Below are 25,763 nucleotides of genomic sequence, written 5' to 3' on the forward strand. Positions count from 1 at the left end.
ACAGTTTTAAATTGAGTGTGTATATTTTTACTCGAAAATGATAAGGTGAGTACAATAAGCCTCTGCAATTTTGTCAGGCGCGATAATCATCGTTTAAAAATTCTTGTATTTAAAGTTAATACTAGTATCTTCAATCTCGATTGTGAAACGAGTTCTTATAACTTAGATTAATCGCTTTCAACACCCATTCCAGATGGAATCAACCTCGAGTTTAGATTTTTTAGTTGTGTTGTAAAATCAAAAATACAATAAATAGTTCAAAACAAACGCAAACTCATCACAAATTGCTGTACCTCGTAGAAAATAATGATAGAATTTTGTGATTTATATAGCATTGTGTTTCCAATAAATTGCTCTATAATGTCTCGAAAACCGCATCTAAAAATAACTAGCGGTTACGGAACTACATATGGAGTAACATTACATATTGAACCCCCTATTATTTCACAACGTTTCGATTACAAAATTGCTTTAAATGGCATAAATAAACAAGTATTTTGATAAATTTCATTTCTAAATTAGTGGGAACTAAGAACAAGAGTTGTCACTATTTGACAATGCCCAAGTAATTTAAAATCCCCATCGATGGCAAAGTATGGACCGGTTAGGGTCTTGCACATGACACATCGTCCCATTATGGTATACATTTATGCTAAGTTACACAATATATTATTTCACACAACGTTTCGATTACAAAATTGCTTTAAATGGCTATAAATAAAACAAGTATTTTGATAAAATTTCATTTCTAAATTAGTGGGAAACTAAGAGAAACAAGAGTTGTCACTATTTGTGACAAATGCCCCAAGTAATTTTAAAATCCCTTCATCGATGGCAGAGTTATGGACCGGTTAGGGTCTTGCACATGACACATCGTCCCATTATGGTATACATTTATGGCAAGTTATTTCAAAATCTCTTCGTAAATGGTAGAGTTATGGACCGGGCACGAAACAGACCCTGTTTTAACCTTTGACTTCTAAGTTTGACCTTGACATAGAGTTAGGAGTTTTGGTCTTGCACATGACATGTACTCTCATTAAGGTATTTAAAATATTTATGCCAAGTTATTTTAAAATCCATTCATCGATGGCAGAACTATGGACCGGACACGAAACAGACCCTGTTTTAACCTTTGACCTCTAAGTGTGACCTTTACCTTGGAGCTAGGGATCTGGGTCTTGCGCGTGACACGTCATCTCATCATGGCGAATATTTATGCCAAGTTATTTTAAAATCCCTTCATGGATGGCAGAGTTACAGCCCAGACAAGAATTTAAACGGACGAACGGACGCACGCACGCACGGATGGACAGTGCGGTTTTAATATGTGCGCCTTTGGGGGCATAAAATAGCGGTGAAATATTTCATTTCAAAGGGAAATAAATCTGAAAAAAGGACACCAACAATTCTTTTTTGTTAGGATCATATGACACAAGACTTTGATTATTTTGAATGTTTATACAAAGTTATCTAAATGTCCATGCGCAGGCAGGACTAGCAAAAGACCTAAAATATTTCACAGACTGAACATCGTTTAGTTTGTAGAATGTCCTTTATTAAAACGTAAAGCTGGTGAGACCATATATCTCATATATGAATTTTTTCTCTGGCTACCTCGCTTAAAGGTAAATGCCACAATTTACTATATGTGTATGGGGAAAAAAATTCCTACGGACAGAATTTCTGGACAGACTGCCTGACATTCCGTCGGACAAACTTACAACTTTAGTCAGACTGAGAAAAAAATCGAAAAATGGTGAACAAAACCGTTTTAATGTTGATACATATATTTGTATCAAGCCAGACATATTTTTCTAAAAACGAATTTAGCTAAAGTGAGCAGAATCTTTCTTAAAAACAATTTGAATGTTTATGAGTAAACGTAATGGTGGCAGGAAATTTTAGTTTTCATGCTGGCCTAAAAGAATTTGGAATGTTCATGTTTTGAGGAAATAATCATTGAACTGTTAAAACTTAAAAGCACTTTAATGAAAACAAAGAGGTTTAAACGGAAAGAAATCCAAGATCTAACACCACTGCCAAGAAACTTAGATTTTTCTTAATTTTGAGAACATTTGAAACGAAAAGTGTAACCGTTAAATAATACAGAATCTAACAAAATTCAATTATTTGTGAATAGTGTGAGGACAAAACAGATATTTGTTTATTCAGTTCAATCTCCCAAATATATACCAAAGTTTTGTCTTTTTTCAGGTATATCCTCGTTACCACCTTAACAGTAACCTTCGAGCCCATCTGCAATCAGTGGAAGAATCTTATATAGCTTCTCTGGTCCCAATCAGTTATAAAGACTTAAAAGTCACTACTGATTTGTGAGACATGAAAACAGAGATTTGAGTATATATATGCAAATGTTGAACCAGTACGAATGTGTAGTACAATTCGGGCTCATATATAAAGCAGTATCGAAACTAATCTTATTGGGTTAGTGGACTTGCTGTGGCATGTGCGTGTTCGTTTGTACTGCTAGGCGCTTTGCCGTAATTGGTCTGGTATATTGTGGTAGTGATTTAGTTCGTATTAATTAATTCTCTCTACTATATAATAATTTATAATGCGAACTTGTATCCTAGCGGATCTCACGTATGGGAAAGTCAACTGTTCTGAATATAATTATATCCCTTAACGCAAATTATCTATATATATTCAATGTATCCTCGAGATCCAGTTAACTTTCAGAGAGAGAAAATATAGCTTCTCTGGTCCCAATCAGTTATAAAGACTAAAAAGTCACTACTGATTTGTGAGACATGAAAACAGAGATTTGAGTATATATATGCAGATGTTGAACCAGTACGAATGTGTAGTACAATTCGGGCTCATATATAAAGCAGTATCGAAACTAATCTTATTGGGTTAGTGGACTTGCTGTGGCATGTGCGTGTTCGTTTGTACTGCTAGGCGCTTTGCCGTAATTGGTCTGGTATTTTGTGGTGGTGATTTAGTTCGTATTAATTAATTCTCTCTACTATAGAATAATTTATAATGCGAACTTGTATCCTAGCGGATCTCACGTATGGGAAAGTCAACTGTTCTGAATATAATTATATCCCTTTACGCAAATAATCTATATATATTCAATGTATCCTCGAGATCCAGTTAACTTTCAGAGAGAGAAAATATAGCTTCTCTGGTCCCAATCAGTTATAAAGACTAAAAAGTCACTACTGATTTGTGAGACATGAAAACAGAGATTTGAGTATATATATGCAAATGTTGAACCAGTACGAATGTGTAGTACAATTCGGGCTCGTATATAAAGCAGTGTCGAAACTAATCTTATTGGGTTAGTGGACTTGCTGTGGCATGTGCGTGTTCGTTTGTACTGCTAGGCGCTTTGCCGTAATTGGTCTGGTATATTGTGGTGGTGATTTAGTTCGTATTAATTAATTCTCTCTTATATATATATATATATATATATATATATTCTAACAGTAACCTTCGAGTCTGCAATCAGTGGAGGAATCTCATATATATGTAAGATTCTTCCTCTGATTACAGATAGGCTCGAAGGTTACTGTTAGAATATATATTATATATGTTACCTTCGAGCCTATATATATATATATTCTAACAGTAACCTTCGAGCCTATCTGCAATCAGTGGAAGAATCTTATATATATATATTCTAACAGTAACCTTCGAGCCTATCTGCAATCAGTGGAAGAATCTTATATATATATATTCTAACAGTAACCTTCGAGCCTATCTGCAATCATTGGAAGAATCTTATATAATATATATATATATATATATATATATAATATATATATATATATATATATATATATATATATATATATATAATATATATATTCTAACAGTAACCTTCGAGCCTATCTGCAATCAGTGGAAGAATCTTACATTCTAACAGTAACCTTCGAGTCTGCAATCAGTGGAAGAATCTTATATATATATATATATTCTAACAGTAACCTTTGATTCTGCAATCATGGAAGAATCTTATATATATATATATATATATATATATATATATATATATAATATATATATATATATATAATATTATATATATATATATATATATATATTCTAACAGTAACCTTCGAGCCTATCTGCAATCAGTGGAAGAATCTTATATATATATATATATAACAGTAACCTTCGAGCCCATCTGCAATCAGTGGAAGAATCTTATATATATATATTCTAACCGGAAACCCAAGTCCGGTATGCAAGAACCTATTTTAAATACACCAAAAATGTATTCCATTACCCATTATTCGTGTCAAGAAACAGTTTTCCATTATACATACCTTGCACTTTAACATATCTTACAAGTGACGACCTGGATTTTAACTTAAACTCTCGGTTAAAATACAGGCCTCTATACGGTTAAGAAAGATAACTGTTTACTTAGGTTAAAAAAGGTATTTATTGTATTTTAGTCTACTTGTATTAATACCTTGTGCCATTTCTACATTACTTTTGGAAATAAATTTTAGTTAAATTAAAAATTAAGAATTGTTTATTGAATTTATTGACGTTAATTGACTGCTGCATTCAGATATGATATCATTTAAACATATCTGAGTTTTTGTTTTCAAACCCATTCTTCTGAAACGTGAATTAAATAGTTAGGCCTTATTTATTCGTTATAATAAAAAAGGAAGTGACATAGAGCTGTCGAGTTAGTTAGAGATAGATGTTCAGAAGCTGGACAGTAAACTGGGAAAATGGCAGTGAATCCAGACATACAGAAGGAAAGACAGTCGGCTACCTTCGACACAGAAAAGCTAACAGAAGTAGTGTATGGTGGCAAGAAAATGGTTAGACGTCGGAGATATTTACGTGAGTTGTGTTAATTTTGTAACTATGTAAAGAGACAAGAAATAAAAGCTTAAATATTGCAATTCAGGACAGTTTTGATTAGTGTAAGATTGTCCATTAATAATGGAACTCACTTAAGAACTACCGGAACTGTCCTCTCTAGTCGTGAAAATCTTCTATTATATGTGTGTTTTATTATATGATGTACCAAGTTCTTTACACGTAGTGCAAAGTAATTACTAATTAATGCCATGTGATTATAAATGTAAAAACCTCAATACTTCATAAAATCATAAACAATAATCCATTTTCATTCACATACTCACTTGTTTTTGATTTTAAGACTTTCCATTAAAGGTTGCTTATCACATTTTGCCAACATTTTATGACATATTTTCCAATTTATATGAAAGAACATAGATACCTACTACAAACTAGAAATACATGTTTTATAGATCTTAATAATTTTTTTGTAATCTGCGTTCTCTGAGCGTATTTTATCTAGTTACTACATTGAAATTGCGATTCAACAACTGCAGTAAATCTATCATTTTTAATCTTTGGTGCGCACATCAGTCCTCACTGCAGCAAATTCTGTATCGTTTCGATCATCCCTCTAAGCAACAAACATCGTTATCTTCCATCATCTCTAACGCACAAACATTTGTTCGTTTCGTTTCAGTACAGTATCCTTACTCATAAACTTTGTTCGTACGTTTCACATCATCCTTAGTGCAACAAACATTCGTTGTATCGTTTCAGCATCATCCTCTAACTGCAACTAAATCGTTTGTATCGTTTCAGCATCATCCTCTAACTGCAACAACATTCGTTTGTTCGTTCAGCATCAGTCCCTCTAACTGCAACAAACATTCGTTTGTATCGTTTCAGCATCTGTATCCATAACTGCAACAAACATTCGTTTGTATCGTTTCAGCATCAGTCCCTCTAGCTGCAACATACATTCGTTTGTATCGTTTCAGCATCAGTCCCTCTAGCTGCAACAAACGTTCGTTTGTATCGTTTCAACATCAGTCCCTCTAACTGCAGCAAACATTCATTTGTATCGTTTCAGCATCAGTCCCTCTAAATGCAACAAACATTCGTTTGTATCATGTCAGCATCAGTCCCTCTAACTGCAACAAACATTCGTTTGTATCGTTTCAGCATCAGTCCCTCTAGCTGCAACATACATTGGTTTGTATCGTTTCAGCATCAGTCCCTCTAGCTGCAACAAACGTTCGTTTGTATCGTTTCAACATCAGTCCCTCTAGCTGCAACAAACACTCGTTTGTATCGTTTCAGCATCAGTCCCTCTAGCTGCAACAAACATTCGTTTGTATCGTTTCAGCATCAGTCCCTCTAGCTGCAACAAACATTCGTTTGTATCGTTTCAGCATCAGTCCCTCTAGCTGCAACAAACATTCGTTTGTATCGTTTCAGCATCAGTCCCTCTAGCTGCAACAAACATTCATTTGTATCATCAGACCCTCTAATTGCACAAACATTCTTTGCATCAGTTTGGCATCAGTCCCTCTAGCTGCAACAAACTTTCATTTGTATCATTATTCCCTCTAATTGCACAAAACATTCTTTGCATCAGTTCAGCAATAGTCCTCTAACTGATACAAGCATTTTTTGTACCATTTCAGCATTTGTCCCTCTGTCTGCTACAAACTTTTGTTTGTATCATTTCAGCATGTAGTCCAAGTAACTCCAACATTTATTTGTTTTAAGTTTGATTTGTCGCTGTATTTCAAGAACGATGAAACAGATTTTGCTGTATTGCATTTTCCCTTGTTCGTTTTGTTTTAACCCTACTTCTTCTCTAAGAAGGCACCCGACATTTTAAAGAAGCGCACCTCGTCCAGAATATATAACGTTTTCTGACTTTATCAAACTGTTTTCACTTTTTTATTTACTCGCAGAAAATATAATTTTCGAAGACAAGTACTTGAACTCATTCCCGCCATGGTGGAATAGAACTCGTGTTCAGCAGTATGACACTGCTATCAAGAAAAATGTTTACTTGAACAAACTTATGCAGGATCTCAACATTACCGAGTTTACAGAACAGGCTTTCATCAGCGAGTAAGTACTTACTTGAATAAATCATGCAAAAACTCAACACTTATGACTTTATAGAACAGGTTTACGTCAACGAGTAAGTACTTAAATAAATCATGCAATCTTGAACTCAACACAACTGACGTTTTAGAACAGGTTTACGTCAACTAGTAAGTACTTACTGGAATGAATCATGCAATCTTGAACTCAACACAACTGACGTTTTAGAACAGGCTTACGTCAACGAGTAAGTACTTGATTCTAACACGATCCGATTCATTTTCCTATTAAACAAAGAAGGCTGGAGCCAGTGATTTATTTAACAACAATTCACTGTTCTGACGTCACAACTATTACGTCATAGCGTCAAGCGGCGTAACGGCGCGCTGGAAAAGAACCCGATTGAAAACGGGCAAATATCTAATACATGCCGACAAGGTGTACTTTAAAGTCCTTGATAACGTGTTAGAATCGAAATAATATATCTCATTTAGTGATTTGCTCTTGAATAAATCACTGTTTGTCGTTCAGATGCGTAGCATTATATCACTCGGGCTACGCCCTCGTGATATAATTCCTTCGCATCTGAACTTCAAACAGTGATTTATTCAGCGACAAATCACCGATGAGATATATTATTTCTTAAATAAATCACGCAATCTTGAACTCAACACAACTGACGTTTAAGAACAGGTTTACGTCAACGAGTAAGTACTTAAATAGAAATACTATGCAATCTTGAACTCCACACAACTGACGTTTTAGAACAGGCTTACGTCAACGAGTAAGTACTTAAATAAATCATGCAATCTTGAACTCAACACAACTGACGTTTTAGAACAGGTTTACATAAACGAATAAGTACCTACTTGAATAAATCATGCAAAATCTCAACACTAATGACTTTATAGAACAGGCTTACGTCAACGAGTAAGTACTTGAATAAATCATGCAATCTTGAACTCAACACAACTGACGTTTTAGAACAGGTTTACGTCAACGAGTAAGTACTTAAATAAATCATGCAATCTTGAACTCAACACAACTGACGTTTTAGAACAGGCTTACGTAAACGAGTAAGTACTTACTTGAATAAATCATGCAAAAGCTCAACACTAATGACTTTATAGAACAGGCTTACGTCAACGAGTAAGTACTTGAATAAATCATGCAATCTTTAACTCAACACAACTGACGTTTTAGAACAGGTTTACGTCAACGAGTAAGTACTTAAATAAATGATGCAATCTTGAACTCAGCACAACCGACGATTTAGAACAGGCTTACGTAAACGAGTAAGTTCTTACTTGAATAAATCATGCAATCTTGAACTCAGCACAACTGACGTTTTAGAACAGGCTTATGTCAACGAGTAAATACTTACTTGATCAAAGCCATATGAGATCTCAACCTCAGTGACTTTCTACAACAGGCTAGCGTTAGCAAGTTCATAGAACTCATAGGCCAGGCTTACGTCAGCGAGTAAGTACTTACTTGAACAAACTCATACAGGATCTCAATATTACTGGCTAACGTCAGTGAGTAGAGACACCCCACTACAAATACAGTTTACTCAAGTTGGTGTCTAGGTGGCCCGATGGTCTAGTGTAACACGTTTGACTGTCAATCTAGAGGCTCGGGGGCCGTTGCAGGCACTAGAAATTTCTCCTGCCTAACTAAGAGGCTAGTACTGGTTCTTCCCAAGAAAGGCAACTTCGCTGGTATCGGTGTTATACACAGGGCACGTTAAAGAACCAGACGGTCTATTTGCAGACGGTCTAAAGCTAGGCTAAGTTAGCCGGACAGTCCTGTATCTAAAGGATTTCTCCCTGTCTCTGTTCTTGAAGCTTTCGCTCGCTTTGTCCATCTGGTCAGATCGCTCTCTGTCTGTACTAATAGAGGATGAATTTAGGAGTGACTGCCTTTGTGCTATGTAAAGCGCATTTGAATGTGTTTATCATGAAAACGGCGCTATATAAATCTGGTATAATAATAATATGAATACAAGTACAAAATATATATGCATGGCAATGAACCATGCATGACGTGAAGACTGGCCTAACTTTTTTGGCCAATATCTGGAACGTTCCGACCTGGTTCGACCTCCAGGCTGTGTCAAGCATTAATATAGAAGAGGGAAAATTTAAATATATGCAGGTATTTTCTTCTGTTTTTGTCCTAGCTCAAGTTCATACAAGCTAGATCCCTCCAAGAAACAGATATGAAGTGTAGGCAGATATCCCTTTAATAATTTTTTACTATATGACTTCCAAGCGTATGTGCTTAGGAGAAAGACGTGGCCATGACAAACATAGTGAGTGTTTCTAAATACCGAGTCAGTAAATACCTTTCAGCAAGCACTACTTCTCTTCCGTAAAGTCCCGGAGATTTTAAGCACTAGTCTTAATACCGATGTTTAAAAACATAGCAAATTATCGTTACAGTTAAGTAAAAAAGTCTGTACTACAGTAAGATTTTTTCAGATCAGCAATGTTATTGTCCTAGTAAATAACTCTGCCCTGTGTGTGAATAACAATTTATTATTACTATTTAAATTCTGTAAAAAAAGTCGGCTTGTATTTCACAAGTAAATATGAACAGGCAGAACAAATTCCGTATTGTACCTTTTATATTGTATGTTGCCGGGCGACTTTCATTAATATGCATGAACTGACACAGTTCTATAAATAACGCATATAAAAAACTTCAGTAAGTTCCATTTCAATTTCGATAAACATTAAAGATTTCGTTCAATAACAAAACAACAAACAAAAAGGTGGAGGTATATAATAGAATGGTCATTATCTCGGGGATTTTGTAAGGTCGGATTACACTCGGCGCTTGCGCGCCTCGTGGGATCCGATCTGGCAAAAATTCACTCAGCCGAATACAGCATCCCAGATCGAGCTACTATTATGATAACCCTATTTTTTATCGACGGCAAGAATGAAAATACATTAAACTTTGTATTAGAGCTAGAATAAAACAATATTTATTTCTAAATTATCCACATAATAGTACATGTAGATACATGTAAATGTTTCACAAAGAAGTGATAATATCTCATTGGTGCCAAGTATAATGTATGTATAACTGCATTGTATATAAAAATAAGCATGTACTTTGTCGAATTCTAATTTTGTTATTATAGGGTAGGTACTTGGGATAAGGGTAATCTAATGGGTGATACAGGCTCAGGGCATTGGCGTTAACGTCAGGTATAATTTGTTCATTACAGGGCAGGCTCAGGGCATGAGGGTAACCCACTTGGTGTTCATCGGACTATGTTTATACCTACAATCGAGAAACTGGGAACCAGAGAACAAGTCGCAAAGTATGTAGAACCTGCCAAGCAGTACAAGATTATAGGAACCTATGCTCAGACAGAAATGGGTCACGGTAAGGCTGAAATATATGCCGTGCTATACGTATGATTTAGTATTTTTAGGGTAATCATTGCACTTAACACCTACAATTTTAAACAGGTAGTGGGAAAAATGAGCTCCATACAAATTTATGGAACAGCACATATAAAGCACGTCAGCTTTGGATAAGACAAAACTGTTCATGAGAGAACTTAGCGACTGCAGCTCAATGGAACTAATACAACGGTATATAAGCTGTATGCTCGGCTATTCCAGTTCGTTTTATTTTTACACGTGATCATTATTTGTTGTTAATAAAGGCAAACATATACGTGGTCTGTGAGTTCAGTTGGTTTGGTCCTTTACAGAGAACGGACATATAATCATGGTCTTTAATTTCAGGAACATTCATTCGTGGGTTGGAAACAACAGCTACATATGATGCAAAGACAGAAGAATTCGTCATAAATAGTCCAACCGTGTCGTCTATTAAATACTGGCCTGCTGCATGTATATAAGTATTGCTTTCGTTTATATAAAGAAGAAGTTTCGCCAGATTTTGCTTGTTTGAACGAGTAATCATTTCGTTATGTATCGATTAAACGTCAATATTAAATAATATCTGTCTTAAAAGTAATTTAGATAGCACTTTGTATATTTGTTGGTTTTACACGCCAATTCCTGCATAAGTGGCAATGACTGGTTCATCTCTTAAAGGCCCATAATGCTTTAAATTTTTATCTTAAAATATAAACAGCTTTCCAAATAGATGTTATGCGTAATTACATGGTTAGAAAAACACTATTTTTAATATTGAAAATGAACTGTTATAGTTAGAGCCATAAAGGCAGGTAATAAAAACTATAGAATCAATAATACATTCTAGTGTATTCAACAATATTCCAACCTTCGACAAATGTTAAGAAAGCATTTATCAGAAATAAGATTTAACAAGAAATTGACGTATTTTATGTTCATAACGGAAAATGTGGCAGCCAGATTTTATACAAAAGCATTATGAGCCTTTAAGTTGCCTAATAATTCAAGTATTCTGTCTCATACATTTCAGTGGGAAATACATGTAACCACGTGGTACTGATGGCTCAGTTATACAGCAAGGGAAAGTGTCACGGTATTCAAGCATTTATCTTGCAGATAAGAAGTTTGAAGGACAACAGGTTATTACCAGGTGGGTTAAAATAGATCTATCAGTTTAAGAAAGAAATAAAGCACTTTTTAAAGGCATTTCTCCTGAAACCATTTCTAAAGGTATTACTCCTGAAACCTTTTATTAAGACAAAAACAATTGAACATTTATCTAGACACAGCTCCTGAAACCATTTTGAAAGACATAAAAATTAAAGCCTTTTCTAAAGATACAGCTCCTGAATTCTTTTAGAAACATATAGCACCCTTTCCAACGATCCTTCATAGCATATATAATTCTTCCTTGAGACATCACACCTGAAACCCCTTCAAAAGAAGTAGCATATATAGTGCAACCTCTGTAGAGCAACACCCTTTGGGAGATATAAATATTGACTGTTATGTAGAGGTTGTTGTTCTGGAGAGGTAAATCTGATAGTATATTTCAGCTTTGAGAAATTTTGACGATGTTGTTATAGAGAGGTTTTTGCTTAAGAGAGGTCCGCTCTGGAGAGGTTGTACTGTATAAGTCTTTCTAGAGACATCACACATGAAACCATTTCGAAAGACATAGCAACTATAATCCTTTCTGAAGACATCACAAATGAAACCCTTTGATTGACATAGCATTTATAGTCCTTTATAGAAACATCACAACTGAGACCCTTTCGAAAGACATAACTCCTTTAATCCTTTCTAACGACATCGCACACGAAACCATTTCGGAAGACGTAGCTTCTCTAAGCCTTTCAAAAAAAAACACGCCTGAAATCTTTTCTAAGAGCGTCACACTTGAAACTCGAAAAATATGGCAAATATAATCTTTTCTAAAAACTTCACACCTGAAATCGTTTTGAAAGTTGTAGCTTCTTTTAATTCTTTCTAAAGACATCACAGCTGAAACCCTTTCGAAAGACGAAGCAGCTATAATCCTTTTTAAAGACATCATACCAGAAACCAATCAAAAGACATAGCCCAAGAAACCTTTATAAGAGACATTTCTCCGGAAACTTTTTCGGATGACATAGCTCCGGAAATTCTCTCTAAAGACGAAGTCCATGAATTTTTTTAAAAGGAATAACATTTGTAACCCTTTTTAAATACATTACTCCTATAATCTTTTTAAAAACATAGCAGCTAAACCCTTATATATATAGCTTCTAAACCCTTTTCAAAACACATAGCCTTTGAAAACTGTTTAAAAACAAGAGCACCTGAAAACTTTTCTTTACACATAATTCATGAAACACATGGCTCTTGAAATCTTGCTGAAGACACAGCTCTTGATAATTTTTCTAAAGACATCACCAGGAAACATCTTAATAACATCATATCTTAAACCTTTTCGAAAGGCATAGTATCTGAAACCATTCTAAAGACATCACACCTGCAAGCTCTTTGAATGACCAGGCAACTGGAACCCTTTCTTAAGACACAGCACTCGAAACCACTTCTAATTACACATCACCTGAAATCCTTTAACAAGTCATAACACATGAAACCCTTTCTAGTGACATAACACATGAGACCCCTATAAAAGATACAGCGCTAGAGACCCGTTCTGAGTCAAAACATCTGAAACCCAATTATCAAGACATATTATCTGAACCCCTTTCAAAAGACATCACACCTGAAACAACGTAAAAGCTTATTTCGGCATTCTTTTTGATCATTTGTTGACAAGTACACAGACTCTTGCATTATGTGCAACATCTACTGCAACAATTGCAAATCGGTTAGTAAAACTTACAGAACTGGATTTTTTACATTTGTTCACGGAATGTTTTGACAGCTTTCGCTGGGGAGAAGTTGCATATGCTTTCAGTGCGCATGCGAATACTTGTTTTGAGGCCCCAACATTATTCAAGGGGTACTCATCTACAATTTGCTAAATGCAGACGAGGAAATTGCATGTTTTAAAATGATAAAACGGGTAGATAGTGCCAGGCTTAAATACATTTTTCCAAAAGATAATGACCATTATTTAAAAAAATTGTGTTTTTAACTCTCGACAGCCTTATATCAAACATTAATAGTTGAATGTAAACAAGGTAAACATGTCTTTTTATCATTAATACCGACCTAAAAGTGATTCTGCGAGACAGAAATGACAATAATTAGCGTTTTCCTACTGTCTGATTTCTGGGCCCAGCAACACGCTTAAAACGTTAAATTTACGTACCCTTTTTCGGGCCTCAGTGACGTGTTCAGTTTACTTTTAGATACAAACATTTTCGCGTTTTGTGACACCGAAGGACTAGACTTGATTCAGGTAACATTTAATGGATCTTGTATTAAAATTGAAAATATGACAGCTGAATAATCATAACGGAAATCTCATAGCACCTGAAACCCTTACCAATGGCTTAGCCCCTGAAACCCTTTCTAAGACATCATACCTGAAACCCTATCTAAAGACATCACACCTGAAAACCTTTCTAGAGACACCACACGTGATATAAAGACATTCAGACCTGAAACGTTTTCGAAAAACATAGCACCTGAAACCTTTTCGAAAGACATAGCACTTGAAACTTTTTCGAAAGACATAGCACCTGAAACCTTTTCAAAAGGCAAGGCATCTGAAACCCTTACGCTTTCTTACGACATGACACCTGAAGAATATTTCTTAAAACAATACCTGAAGTATTTAATCTTTGCTAATGTAATATTTACTCTGAATGTGAAACGAAGACTTTACATTATATCCTAGGAGTGTCTGCGGGAGATATTGGAAACAAGTTGGGATTTAATGCGCAGGACAATGGATATCTAAAATTTGACAATGTTCGGATTCCGAGAGAAAGTTTACTGTCCAGATATGCCAAGGTATAGCTTGAGGATTTGCATGTTATTTCATTGAAAAACTGACTGCCAGTGTTTTGTCATACCAACTTGTGGAAAACAGTCTGTATTTGTCTCCGTTAGATTTATTATGCATGGAATTGAATGGTGTAAACTTTTCTGATATAATATAAAGATGGTAAGGATTAATGAATTACATGGTATGAATTGATGAGAACCTACGGGTACTAGTATACTTAAAAGTAAGAAACAATACATCAATATTCTATTTCCCATGCAGTTGTGATCATTTGAAAACCGCTAGGTGAGTGTTTTCCTACAGGATCACAAAGTTCTCATTGGCAGTTTTTTAAAGCACCAAATAGTCATTTTTATTACTTATTGCAAAACTCAACTTTTCCAACGCCACTGCTATGCCTCTTTTAAAGGAATTATACTTTCTTCAGACATATCTCACTCTTTCTCTCTTTCTGTGTCTTTGTATAATGATGCGGAAGCTTCCAGCTGGCTTACGAAAGATCGGCGGCTCGGTGCCAGTCCGTGTCTGCAGTAATGCCCGGACGGACAACATGAATCTCCATCATTAAAGCTTGAGTGCAACCATATGTCCTTTTTTGTTTTTGCGTGACTAAAGCACCAACCCTACCCCTCCTACTAAACTGTATCAGAGCTTGTCTGTCTGTATGCCTGTCTGTCTGCCTCGATATTCAAACTCGATTAACCTTAAAATTGATAAGGCTGAATTAGACAAGTTATTTCATTTATTTCCGGAAGCCATATTATAAATAAGATTCAATCTTAATATGTAACATTCCCTGTGTTATGTTATAATAATAATAATAATAATGATAATAATATTAATAATAATAATAACAATTGTTATAACTTGTTTGTTTTCTGTATAACGCCGTTTTTCAACAGCATTTCCGTTATGTAACGGGGACATTTAACCCAAGCAGTGTTCCAAGATTATGTACCAGTACAAACCCGTTCTCCGCAAGTCACTGCCACTTCCCCACATGAATCAGAGGTGGATGACAAATAATTTCAGACACAATGTCTTTTATCAAATCGTCACGGAGAACATACGCCTCGCCCAAGGATCGAACTCTCGATTATTATTATTATTATTATTATTATTATTATAGCTATAATTATTTGAATGTTGCTTGCAGAATAATTTACTGTGAAATCATTTTTATTCGCGTAGGACGAATTTTCGCGTATTTCGCGCTAGGACCGATGCGCGAATTTAAGACCGCGCTATTATTATTTTTTATTATATTTTTTATTGCTAAAATTGAAAATGCGCGAATTAAAGCCAGCGCGAAACAGTCCTTCCTCACGTTTGCGCGAAATTTCATGCCAGCGAATTTAAATGATTTCACAGTATAAGGTATTTGCAGCTCTATATTTGAATTTATTTTGCAATAATACATAAAGGTTGAGAGAGATGGTACATATACAGCACCAGAGACCCCTAGATTGGCTTATGGCACAATGGTTTTTGTTCGTGCATTAATTGTTGGACAGTGTGCGAAGTCACTGGCTCAAGCCTGTGTGATAACAACAAGATACAGTGCTGTCCGACGACAGACTGAAATAAGACCAGGGTAGGTTACTGACACTTGTATTGTCCATATGAATATTACAGTCTGTTATGAAATGTACTAAACGCAGCTGCTAAAGTCTCCAATGCTACTTATCAAAATATGAGTTAAGTCTTGTTTTGCATTTGTGAAAAACAAGTATGTCCTCATCTTTAACTTCATTCATCTGGAACAGTTAAAAATAATATTAACAACAATTAACGTCGTTGAAGCGATGGTACAAATACTCAAATACAGTGATTAAAACTTATTATATAAAACACGGTTTGGTTATTCTTTCAGTTAAAACAAAGAATAAAGTGAAGTGTTGTATATTGACAAATATTCAAGGCCTTTACATAGTTTAGAGTTTGATTTAACACGATTCATCACTCAGATATTTGGATATTCAAGCACGCTGGCTTTACACACTGGTGGTTCAATTCCTGTGCATCTGTCATCTGAGCGGTGATAAACAGACGATAAAAACGCGGTCTTTAATTATTTTATAAACGAATGTATAAAATCTTTCCAAATTAGTGCTGGAAGACAAAAGATGATAGTGTTGTTTGTCGAAGAGCCCCAAGTGATAGACTATCAAACACAGAGAGTATTAAAAAAAATAAGTTTGCATATATAGAATTTAGTACAATTTGATAGTTTTGCTTGTATTTGATCAAATCATAATTAACGGGTTGTTTATTCTAATTATCGGCTACCAAATACATATTTTGTCATACCTTATTTAGCTTAAAAACTTTAAATTATCTCCTATCTTTTTTTAACTTGTCAAAAAATAGCATAGGTTGTATATGGAATCAAAAGTGTATTTCTATTCGGTTAATGGTTGAAAGTTTTATTACACCATTTTTGCATTATATAAAGTGGGTGGGGTAACTAGAATACCCCTGATTTTCGTATTGCGTGGACAAAATTGAACTAGGGTATTTAGATAATTTTCAAGTCCAACGCATATTTTTGCAGCGGTTATAATAAATGATTTTAAGAAAGGAGAGCTTTTCTAAAGGTAATGTTTTCATACTGTAATGTTAACATTGATATTTTATTTTATTTCCTTGTATTCAAAGTGTCAAATTTAGCTTAATTCTGTCTGAAACTAATACTTTTGCGTAATTTTATAGCTTGCACCTTATATGCAATACTAATGTTGAAAATACATATTTGAACTGATTTCAGGAAAGATTTGTAATGTTTTCTTCAATGAAATGACATTTTAAAACTTTTAAAAAATCCAACTGTACAGAGTTATCACCCCTAATAATTCATGAATTTCGCAAGAGCGTTCATTTTGCAGGCCCAATTTTTCTAATCCACAAGACATTGCATTTTCATAATATGTATATTTTCATAATATGTATTTTGGTGCCATATAACCTATTATGTGTTTGTGCGCCGTAAAACTTAAATCAATTATGGAAACTGACTATATCATGACCGGACTACTAAATTCCATTTCTAGGCACTTTTCGCATTTTTGGCTCCCTGGCTAAAATGTACTAAACATTTAATTCCAAATTAGTGACGGAAGACAAAGAAGGAACCTGATGTTTCTTGTTTTGCTTTCAGTGGCGAAGAGCCCCAAGTGATAGACTATCAGACACAACAAGAGAAAATATTCCCCTTGTTGGCTGCAGCGTATGCGTTCATCTTTAGTGGAAATATGATGTTAAAGGAATACATCAGAATAAATGCAGATATGGAGAAGGGAATCCTGGATGAGATGGCTGCGGTGACAAATTTTTTCCCTACATTTGATAACTTTGCTAAATCAGTATTCATTGGAAAAAAAACCCCTTATTTTATAACATTGATTTCTATGATACTTTGCTTTGCTTTTGCAGCAAAAAGAAAGAGTGTATATCTGGATATTTTGATAAAATAACTACTCACAGTCTTACAAATAATGCGTGGCTCTAATATGTTTAGATTTCAAGGTAACATGAAAAATGCATATTAGAAGAAAAAAGGTCATTGTTTGACATTGATTTGTTCTTGAATATCAAAACTTAGGTAAAGGCGTCCTTAAAAAATAATTCCGTCCTGTTTGTTACGTTTGCATTAATTTGATAAATAGGTAGAATTGTGTCAGTATTTCCCAATAATTATAAAAACAAATCGGTGACAATATCTTAAGTTCAGTGTATGAAAATTAATCCGGATTAATATTTTTTACAGCTTCATGGTCTAGCTGCTGGCTTAAAAGCATTTTCCGCAGAGGTCACAAGTAATGGTATAGACAAATTACGTAGAGCATGTGGAGGACATGGTTACTCACATGCCAGTGGTATCCCAAAAATCTGGACATATATCACACCTGCATGTACATACGAAGGAGAGAACACTGTCATGTATCTACAATGTGCTAGGTGTGTATAAAACAATTTACCGTTTTGCCACAAGTCTCTTGGTCTGCATAATAACGTACAGCTTAGACCACCGCTCATGTGCAGTATTAAACGAAGTGTTCTTTTTTCTAATCAAGTAATTATGTATAATATCTATTCGGGCATATCATTCGTTTATTTAAAGCCTCGTGGAACTTTAGTAATTCTTATATGTTGTTTGATTGCTAAAGGACGGTAAAATCGTACTTTTATAAAAGTTTCTCTGTAACAAACGAAGACGTGTATACAGTATCTGCTTATCAATAATTTATGAAGCTTTCAAAATGTGCCGATATGATTGCCGAACAAAATGTCCGTTTTCAGCAATGAGAAAAATGCATAAAGAATATTTCATATAGTAGGGGAAACTAGTATCTAAAATATATGCAATACCTCTCATATATTGTCTGTTGTGCTGATTAAAAAGATTTAACAATATGGATGTAGAGTATCGAGATGTGTATGTGTTGAACATTTCAAGTTGATGCTTTGTGTAGTAAAACGTACGTTTATTGCGTTTTCATATCTCGTCAGTGTAGTTCATGTCCTGCTCAAGTCCACTTTCCAGCGACTTTTGTAAAGTTCGAACAAATCTATGAAAGCCAAGGCTTTAGAATTATTAATTCTTACTTACGACTGCACAGCACAAGTGCAAGAACATTTTATTGCCGTTTTTTTTTCTTCTTAAAGCCGATTTCAGTATCTTACGGGGAACTTTAAAACAATTTGGTACCTCTCCGGGTCACTTTGTACTGTGTTAGAGTTACTAGAAAGATACCATTCCAATGTACAAGGAAAGCTAGCAGTTCATAAGACAATCTAACAAAGGATGATTTATTTCATTGTGTTGTATTGAATTACATAAAATCTGCGTAAATGTAATTACATGCTAAATGCAATCAGGAATTGTGAATAGAGGTCCAATGTTATAAGTACTAAACCCGCAATTGGGAAACGACACTTATATGTATCAAACAGAACATCACGATACGTGGTAATCACAATTTACTATTCCAACGTGTAAATGCCATAATCTATTCACAATTACAGATTGCATTTTGCATGTACTTACATTTACGCACATATTGTGTAATTCAGTACAACACAACAAAGAAAATCATCCTTGTGAAATGCTAGCTTGCAAATATGAAAAGTCACAACTGAAAACGGTTCGGCTATCGAAATGTTTTGTGGCGACTTTCTTGTACACTAGATTGGTATCATACTAGTAACTCTTACACAGTACAGAGTGACCCGAATAGAGACCAAATTGTTTTAAAGTTCCCTGTAAGATACTGAAATCGGCGTAAACAAGAAAAAAATCGGCAATATAAGGTTCTTGCACTTGTGCTGTGCAGTCGCTAGTAAGAACTGATAATTCTAAAGCTTTGGCTGTCATAGAGTTGGCCGAACTTGTACTGTTTTTTACAAAATTCGTTGGAAAAGTGGACCTGAGCAGGATACGAACTATTTATCTCCGTATAAAGCGTTCAGGGTAAATTGTCGGGAGGAGATAAATGGCGTTGTCGCAGAATGCACGCATGCAATGTATCGAAAGTAAAAGCAAAACTCACTTACTTGGCAAATATCCGCCCTAGGGTGACGATTTGTCAACAAAGTCCGCCATATTTACCCGATTGAGCGTGAGGAAATACCATAAGTTATACAAAATTTACAAAAAATGGCACGGTAAAAGTTGTTTAAAATTTGCAACACAGTGTCAAACATGGTCAACTTTAAGAATATACCAAGCAAATGCCATTTCTTAAACATTACTATTAGGGGTCCAATACCTTAAACCACTGAAAGACACCATTTACGTCCTAACCCCTGATATTATGGTGGTTGATTTAGGACATTTCGTTATGACGTACTTGCTTGCTTGCGGTTTATGTAGCACATTTCGTTTTGTCGCCCTGGCACGGCACCCAACGCGACATAAGAAAACTTTGAAAGTTTTGTGTCTTTGGTGCTCGCACCAACGTGACAAAAAGAAACAAACAATGCGACATAACGAAAAAGAAAAAAAGAGAACACGACAGAAGAAAAAAATTCATTTTGTCTTGGTACGTGCGCCGTCAACAAAAGTTTTGTGTTGGCGCACACGCCAAGACGAATTGAAATGTTATGTTCTTTCGTGAATGCGTGTATACCATTTACAAAGATTTACATTTTGTTGTATTGGCACACTTACAAGAATGAAACAAAACGTTGCATTATCTCGTGTTGCTACATAGTCGCAAGCTCGCCAACGCGACATAACAAAACATTGCCTTTCATCTTAGCTCGCCCACCAACACGCCAAAACGAAAATGTTGTTAAGGCGCACACGCCAATGCTTAGCAAAATGTTTTGTTCTGTCGCGTACTTTATTTCATTATGTCACGTTATTACTTTGGACTTATTGTGTAGGCACATGTGACAAAACGACAGGCAAAACTTTAAAAATATCATTATGGAACGTTTAGCGCAGACACCAGAACGACACATTAGAATGTGATACAAAAGCTGCATGCACACCAACACAACATAACGATACGTCCTACATAAGCAATCATAGTGATATGCAATACCACACATATTGCAGATATCTAGTGTATATACAATATCTCTCATATATTGCAATATCTCTCATATACTGCAGATATATAGTGTATATACAATATCTCTCATATGCTGCAGGTATCTAGTGTATATACAATATCTCCCATATACTGCAGGTATCTAGTGCATATACAAGATCTCTCATATACTGCAGGTATCTAGTGTATATACATTATCTCTCATATACTGCAGGTATCTAGTAGTGTGTATACAAGATCTTTCATATATTGCAGATATCTAGTGTATATACAATATCTCTCATATACTGCAGGTATCTAGTGCATATACAATATCTCTCATATACTGCAGGTATCTAGTGCATATACAATATCTCTCATATACTGCATGTATCTAGTGCATATACAATATCTCTCATATACTGCAGATATCTAGTGCATATACAATATCTCTCATATACTGCAGGTATCTAGTGCATGTACAATATGTCTCATATATTGCAGATATTTAGTGCATATACAATATCTCTCATATACTGCAGATATTTAGTGCATATACAATATCTCTCATATACTGCAGACATCTAGTGCATATACAATATCTCTCATGTATTGCAGATATCTAGTGCTCATATATTGCAGATATCTAGTGCACATACAATATCTCTCATATACTGCAGATATCTAGTGCATATACAATATCTCTCATATACTGCAGATATCTACTGCATATACAGTATCTCTCATATAGTGCAGATATCTAGTGCATATACAATATCTCATATACTGCAGATATCTAGTGTATATACAATATCTCTCATATATTGCAGATATCAAGTATATATACAATATCTTTCGTATATTGCTGTATCTAGTGTATAAACAGATGTCTAGTGTATATACAATATCTCTCATATATTGCGGATATCTAGTGTATATACAATATCTCTCATATATTGCAGATATCTAGTGTATATAGTATCTCTCATATGTTGCAGATATCTATTGTATATACAGTATCTCTCATATATTGCAGATATCTAGTGTATTTATTGTATGTACAATATCTCTCATATATTGCAGATATCTAGTGCATATACAGTATCTCTCATATATTGCAGATATCTAGTGTTAATACAGTATCTCTCATATATTGCAGACATCTAGTGTATATACAATATCTCTCATATATTGCAGATATCTAGTGTATATAGTATCTCTCATATGTTGCAGATATCTATTGTAAATACAATACCTCTCATATATTGCAGATATCTAATGTATGTACAAAATCTCTCATATATTGCAGATACCTAGTGTTTGAACAGTACCTTTAATATATTACAGAAACAAATGCATATACGATATCTCTCATATCTGGCTATTCCTTGCAGGGGCAAATTTACATACAATACCATCATATGTAGTGTAGATACATTCCTTTCATATAATGCAGTAGGAAATGTATATACAATACCTTTTATATAATATTTTATCAACATAAATATTATGTCACAGGTATTTAGTAAAACAGTATGCCCAGGCAGCCAGAGGACAGAAACTTGTAGGGTTTATGTCCTATCTCAACAATCCAGTCAAGCAGAGAAGTGCACTGAATGATGCTCTCAAAATGTCAGACCTGATTGAGGCGTATGAACACACCGCGGCTAGGTACAGTGTATTTATTTTTCTCAAATATATCGTGCTTATTCAATTCGCTAAATCTTTTACTAATCATTTTTGCAGCATCGTTACACATATAATAAAACCTAATCTATTTTTATTTTTAATGTTATAAGTACATTATATTTATAGATATACAATGTAGTTATATCATTAGATATATAAAAATTAAAGTAAAGTCGGTATATATTATAGTGTCACGCCTTTTGTACAAGGCCAGTCATTTTGAATGAATAGAAATTAGAATTTGCCGCGTGCTCATCTGCCTACCGAATCCTCTCCAGTCACTGGGTCGGAAGTCAATTAGTGATCTTTCTTTAACTAACTACTATTGTAATTATGTGAAAAGGTTGTCACTTTAAATGATTTTTGACGAAACAGTGACCTCAAATTTCAATTGACGAAACAATGACTTCGAATTTCAATTCAGATTAATCAAGGTTGCAGCTTCCAGACTACAGGCATTGGTAAAAGGAGGAATGCCTATAGAGGAGGCTAGAAATAAATGTGGAGTGCCATTGGTCACAGCCGCAAAGGTACATCATTTAAGAAATTTCAGTTTGAATAGTACTTATTTATTTCCATTATCCACTGTGTATTGTTTACCTCCAAATTTAAAATTATAATCATAATACAAAATGATGAAAGTTAGGAGAATAACAATGTGTAAGACGGGTCCTATTTACGCTTCATTGTGGTAAGTATCTAATGTCCTGTGGGAAGAAACGAAAACGTCAGAACTATTCATTTGTTCGCTTTTTTGTTTGGGACAGGGGTCCACTATATATTATGGACTGTTCGAAATGTCCAGTTTAGAGAGGGGTCTTGTTTAAATTGGACTGGTTTGAAGGGGCTCTGTTTTACAGTACATTTACCGTTTTACCATTGTATTACATGCTTTTAGGGGAAACGTTTTTCAACATCTTGCTTGAGTTTAAGGTGTACATTTTTGTTAAACTTTCGAAATAAATTATATAGTATTTTTATGAAAACGAATGTAAGATCAAGTATATTTCAATGCAATATCGTATAATGGCTACCAGTTCTGTCTCTGTTCTGAACGTCTGTGTTGTTATTTAAAACTTCGTTGTTAATGGAGTAAGTCGTCTATAATTTTTCCTGTCTCAGCTGATAGGCAAAGAATATGTCCATAAACATTAAAATTTCTTTTCTTTGTTTCTTCTTAAGGTTTACAAAAAAATCACAAGTAGTCATGCTAAAATTTATGTTCAGCGATGCGAATCCATGATTGTTTTCATTTTTTGTTAAAAATTTCACGATACATTTCTTGTAATACCTTTCCGAGGCTTATATAAACTCAACATTTTACACATTAGGCTCACACCCAAGCGTACGTGGTGAAACTGTTTAGTGGTGTAGTGAACAGACCCGACTTTGACCATTCTGTTGCACGAGTTCTCGAGGCGTTATGCAAACTTTTTGCTGTCTATGGAATCAACGAGAGACTAGGAGAGTTTATACAGGTTTTGTATTGTTTCATATTACCTGTTAAATGCAACATTTATAGGTCTAAACATGTATGTCAGATTGTAAGTTCCATTGTATAATGAAAAATGAAGGACACAAAGTAGTATTGGAACATTCCACCATTATTATTACAGGATAATCATTACATACACATTTCTTGTTATTCTCTACCAGGATGGTTTCTTGGATGGTCAACAAGCTGATATGATCCTGAACAAAACACTTTCATTGCTTGCTGAAATTCGACCAAACGCTGTTGCCCTCGTTGACGCTTTTGACTATTCCGACAAAATCTTGCAAAGCTGTATCGGACGTTACGATGGCAAAGTATACGAAGCCCTGTATGAATATGCCAAAACTTCACCGCTCAACAAAGAAGAGGTAAATATAATACAGGTCGCAACTTTGAGTTGTTTATCATTATTAACAGTTACGTCTAACATATTCGGGATACTCGTATGTCGATAAATACATTTTATTCTAAACTAAGGTGTAACACAATTTCAGTGGTAAGCTTGATAAATATGCTACCAGCTCAAATGCATATGCTACTGAGAAAAAAAACAACATTAGTATGCGTAGAAGTTAAATGTGATACTAACAATTTATCCATCTGACATTTACAGTTCTATATATATATATTTATATATATCTCGTGTAAAATTATTTAAATGGCAGTTAAAAAGTTTCAAAAGATTCAGTTAGGTCAGTACTTGTATTTTTTTAAATGTTATGTGTCATTACAAACAGTTGTGTAGTTTTTTTCCGACAGACGCTAATTATTGTCATGCTCCTTTTATTTATTTTCTACTTTCAGGTACATGATACATACACTACTACTCTAAAACCATTGATGGAAGGCAAACTCAAGTTTGATTCGCCGGCTGCTAGGTTGTAGGGAAGAGAACATTTGAAAATCTTAATTTGTTTTTTGTGTGTTTTGAGTCAAAGTATATATTTATAAAGAACTGTGCCATGGAGAAGGTTTGGTATTATATGGATGCCTATTGAACAAATTAAATTATGAATTGCTATGTTGTAAATTGTTGCTTCAGGAAAACATGTAAAATGAATTATGCCTTTGTGCGTTCATAAATGATGATGTACTTTATCTATGTTCTTACTGGACAGGTTTGCTTCAAACTTAATATAAGTATTCATTATCATCATCGACATCACATGACATCAGGGTGTCTTTCATTAAATACAGCTATCAAGTTATATCCAGTTATACCTTAAGCTGAATTAAGTGTGCCATGAAATATATGACATGTGTCATCATGTTGAACTATATATGCGCTTACAAATGTGCCTATCTTAAAATGTACATACAATGTTTCTTTAAATAGCGAAACAACAAAAAAAAAACAATCAAGTTTAACTGTTTACCATGTATGTTACGTGTATATAAAAGTGTTTTGAATAAAATACATGTTGATTATACAGTAATTTATACAATAATTATAACCTTATATGTCGTTTTCTTTTGTTTATGAGAATTCCCGCACATTCCCAACCTCTCCACTCAGTGTTGGACTTTTGCCATTGTACAAATCCGCTTAAACCGGTGCTAGAGACCCCAATTTGGTGTTGCACATTTCATTACCTCACATAAACAGACTCGGTCAAAGCGATTATTGTGCTTAATTGCGGTATATTCATCCAACGGAACTCCATGTTCCCTCCAACCCCCTTCTCTTAGTACAGTAGGGACAGCGTAGATATAAGGATTATGGGGTCGTGAGTTTGGTCCTAATTGATAACAGCCCCGTTTTTTTGTACAAGTTGATCTGGCCCTTGTGAAGAAGTAATCAATTAAATCACTGGTTGGGGCATTAT

General features: G+C 34.6%; 1 protein-coding gene across 1 annotated transcript; it reads left to right on the forward strand.

Moving 5' to 3' along the window:
• Positions 1–4,434: 4,434 nt before the first annotated feature.
• On the forward strand, positions 4,435–25,398 carry LOC123539666 (peroxisomal acyl-coenzyme A oxidase 1-like). Its single transcript, XM_053526373.1, has 14 exons — positions 4,435–4,836; positions 6,744–6,906; positions 10,121–10,281; positions 10,650–10,757; positions 11,317–11,436; positions 14,107–14,222; positions 15,642–15,811; positions 17,375–17,537; positions 17,984–18,174; positions 22,272–22,424; positions 22,867–22,972; positions 23,774–23,920; positions 24,099–24,305; positions 24,742–25,398. Exons 1-14 carry the CDS (start codon positions 4,722–4,724, stop codon positions 24,820–24,822), a joined length of 2,001 nt encoding a protein of 666 aa, XP_053382348.1. The 5' UTR covers positions 4,435–4,721; the 3' UTR covers positions 24,823–25,398.
• Positions 25,399–25,763: the final 365 nt, after the last annotated feature.

This window comes from Mercenaria mercenaria, chromosome 16 (assembly GCF_021730395.1).
Source record: "Mercenaria mercenaria strain notata chromosome 16, MADL_Memer_1, whole genome shotgun sequence".
NCBI classification, from domain to species: Eukaryota; Metazoa; Mollusca; class Bivalvia; order Venerida; family Veneridae; genus Mercenaria; species Mercenaria mercenaria.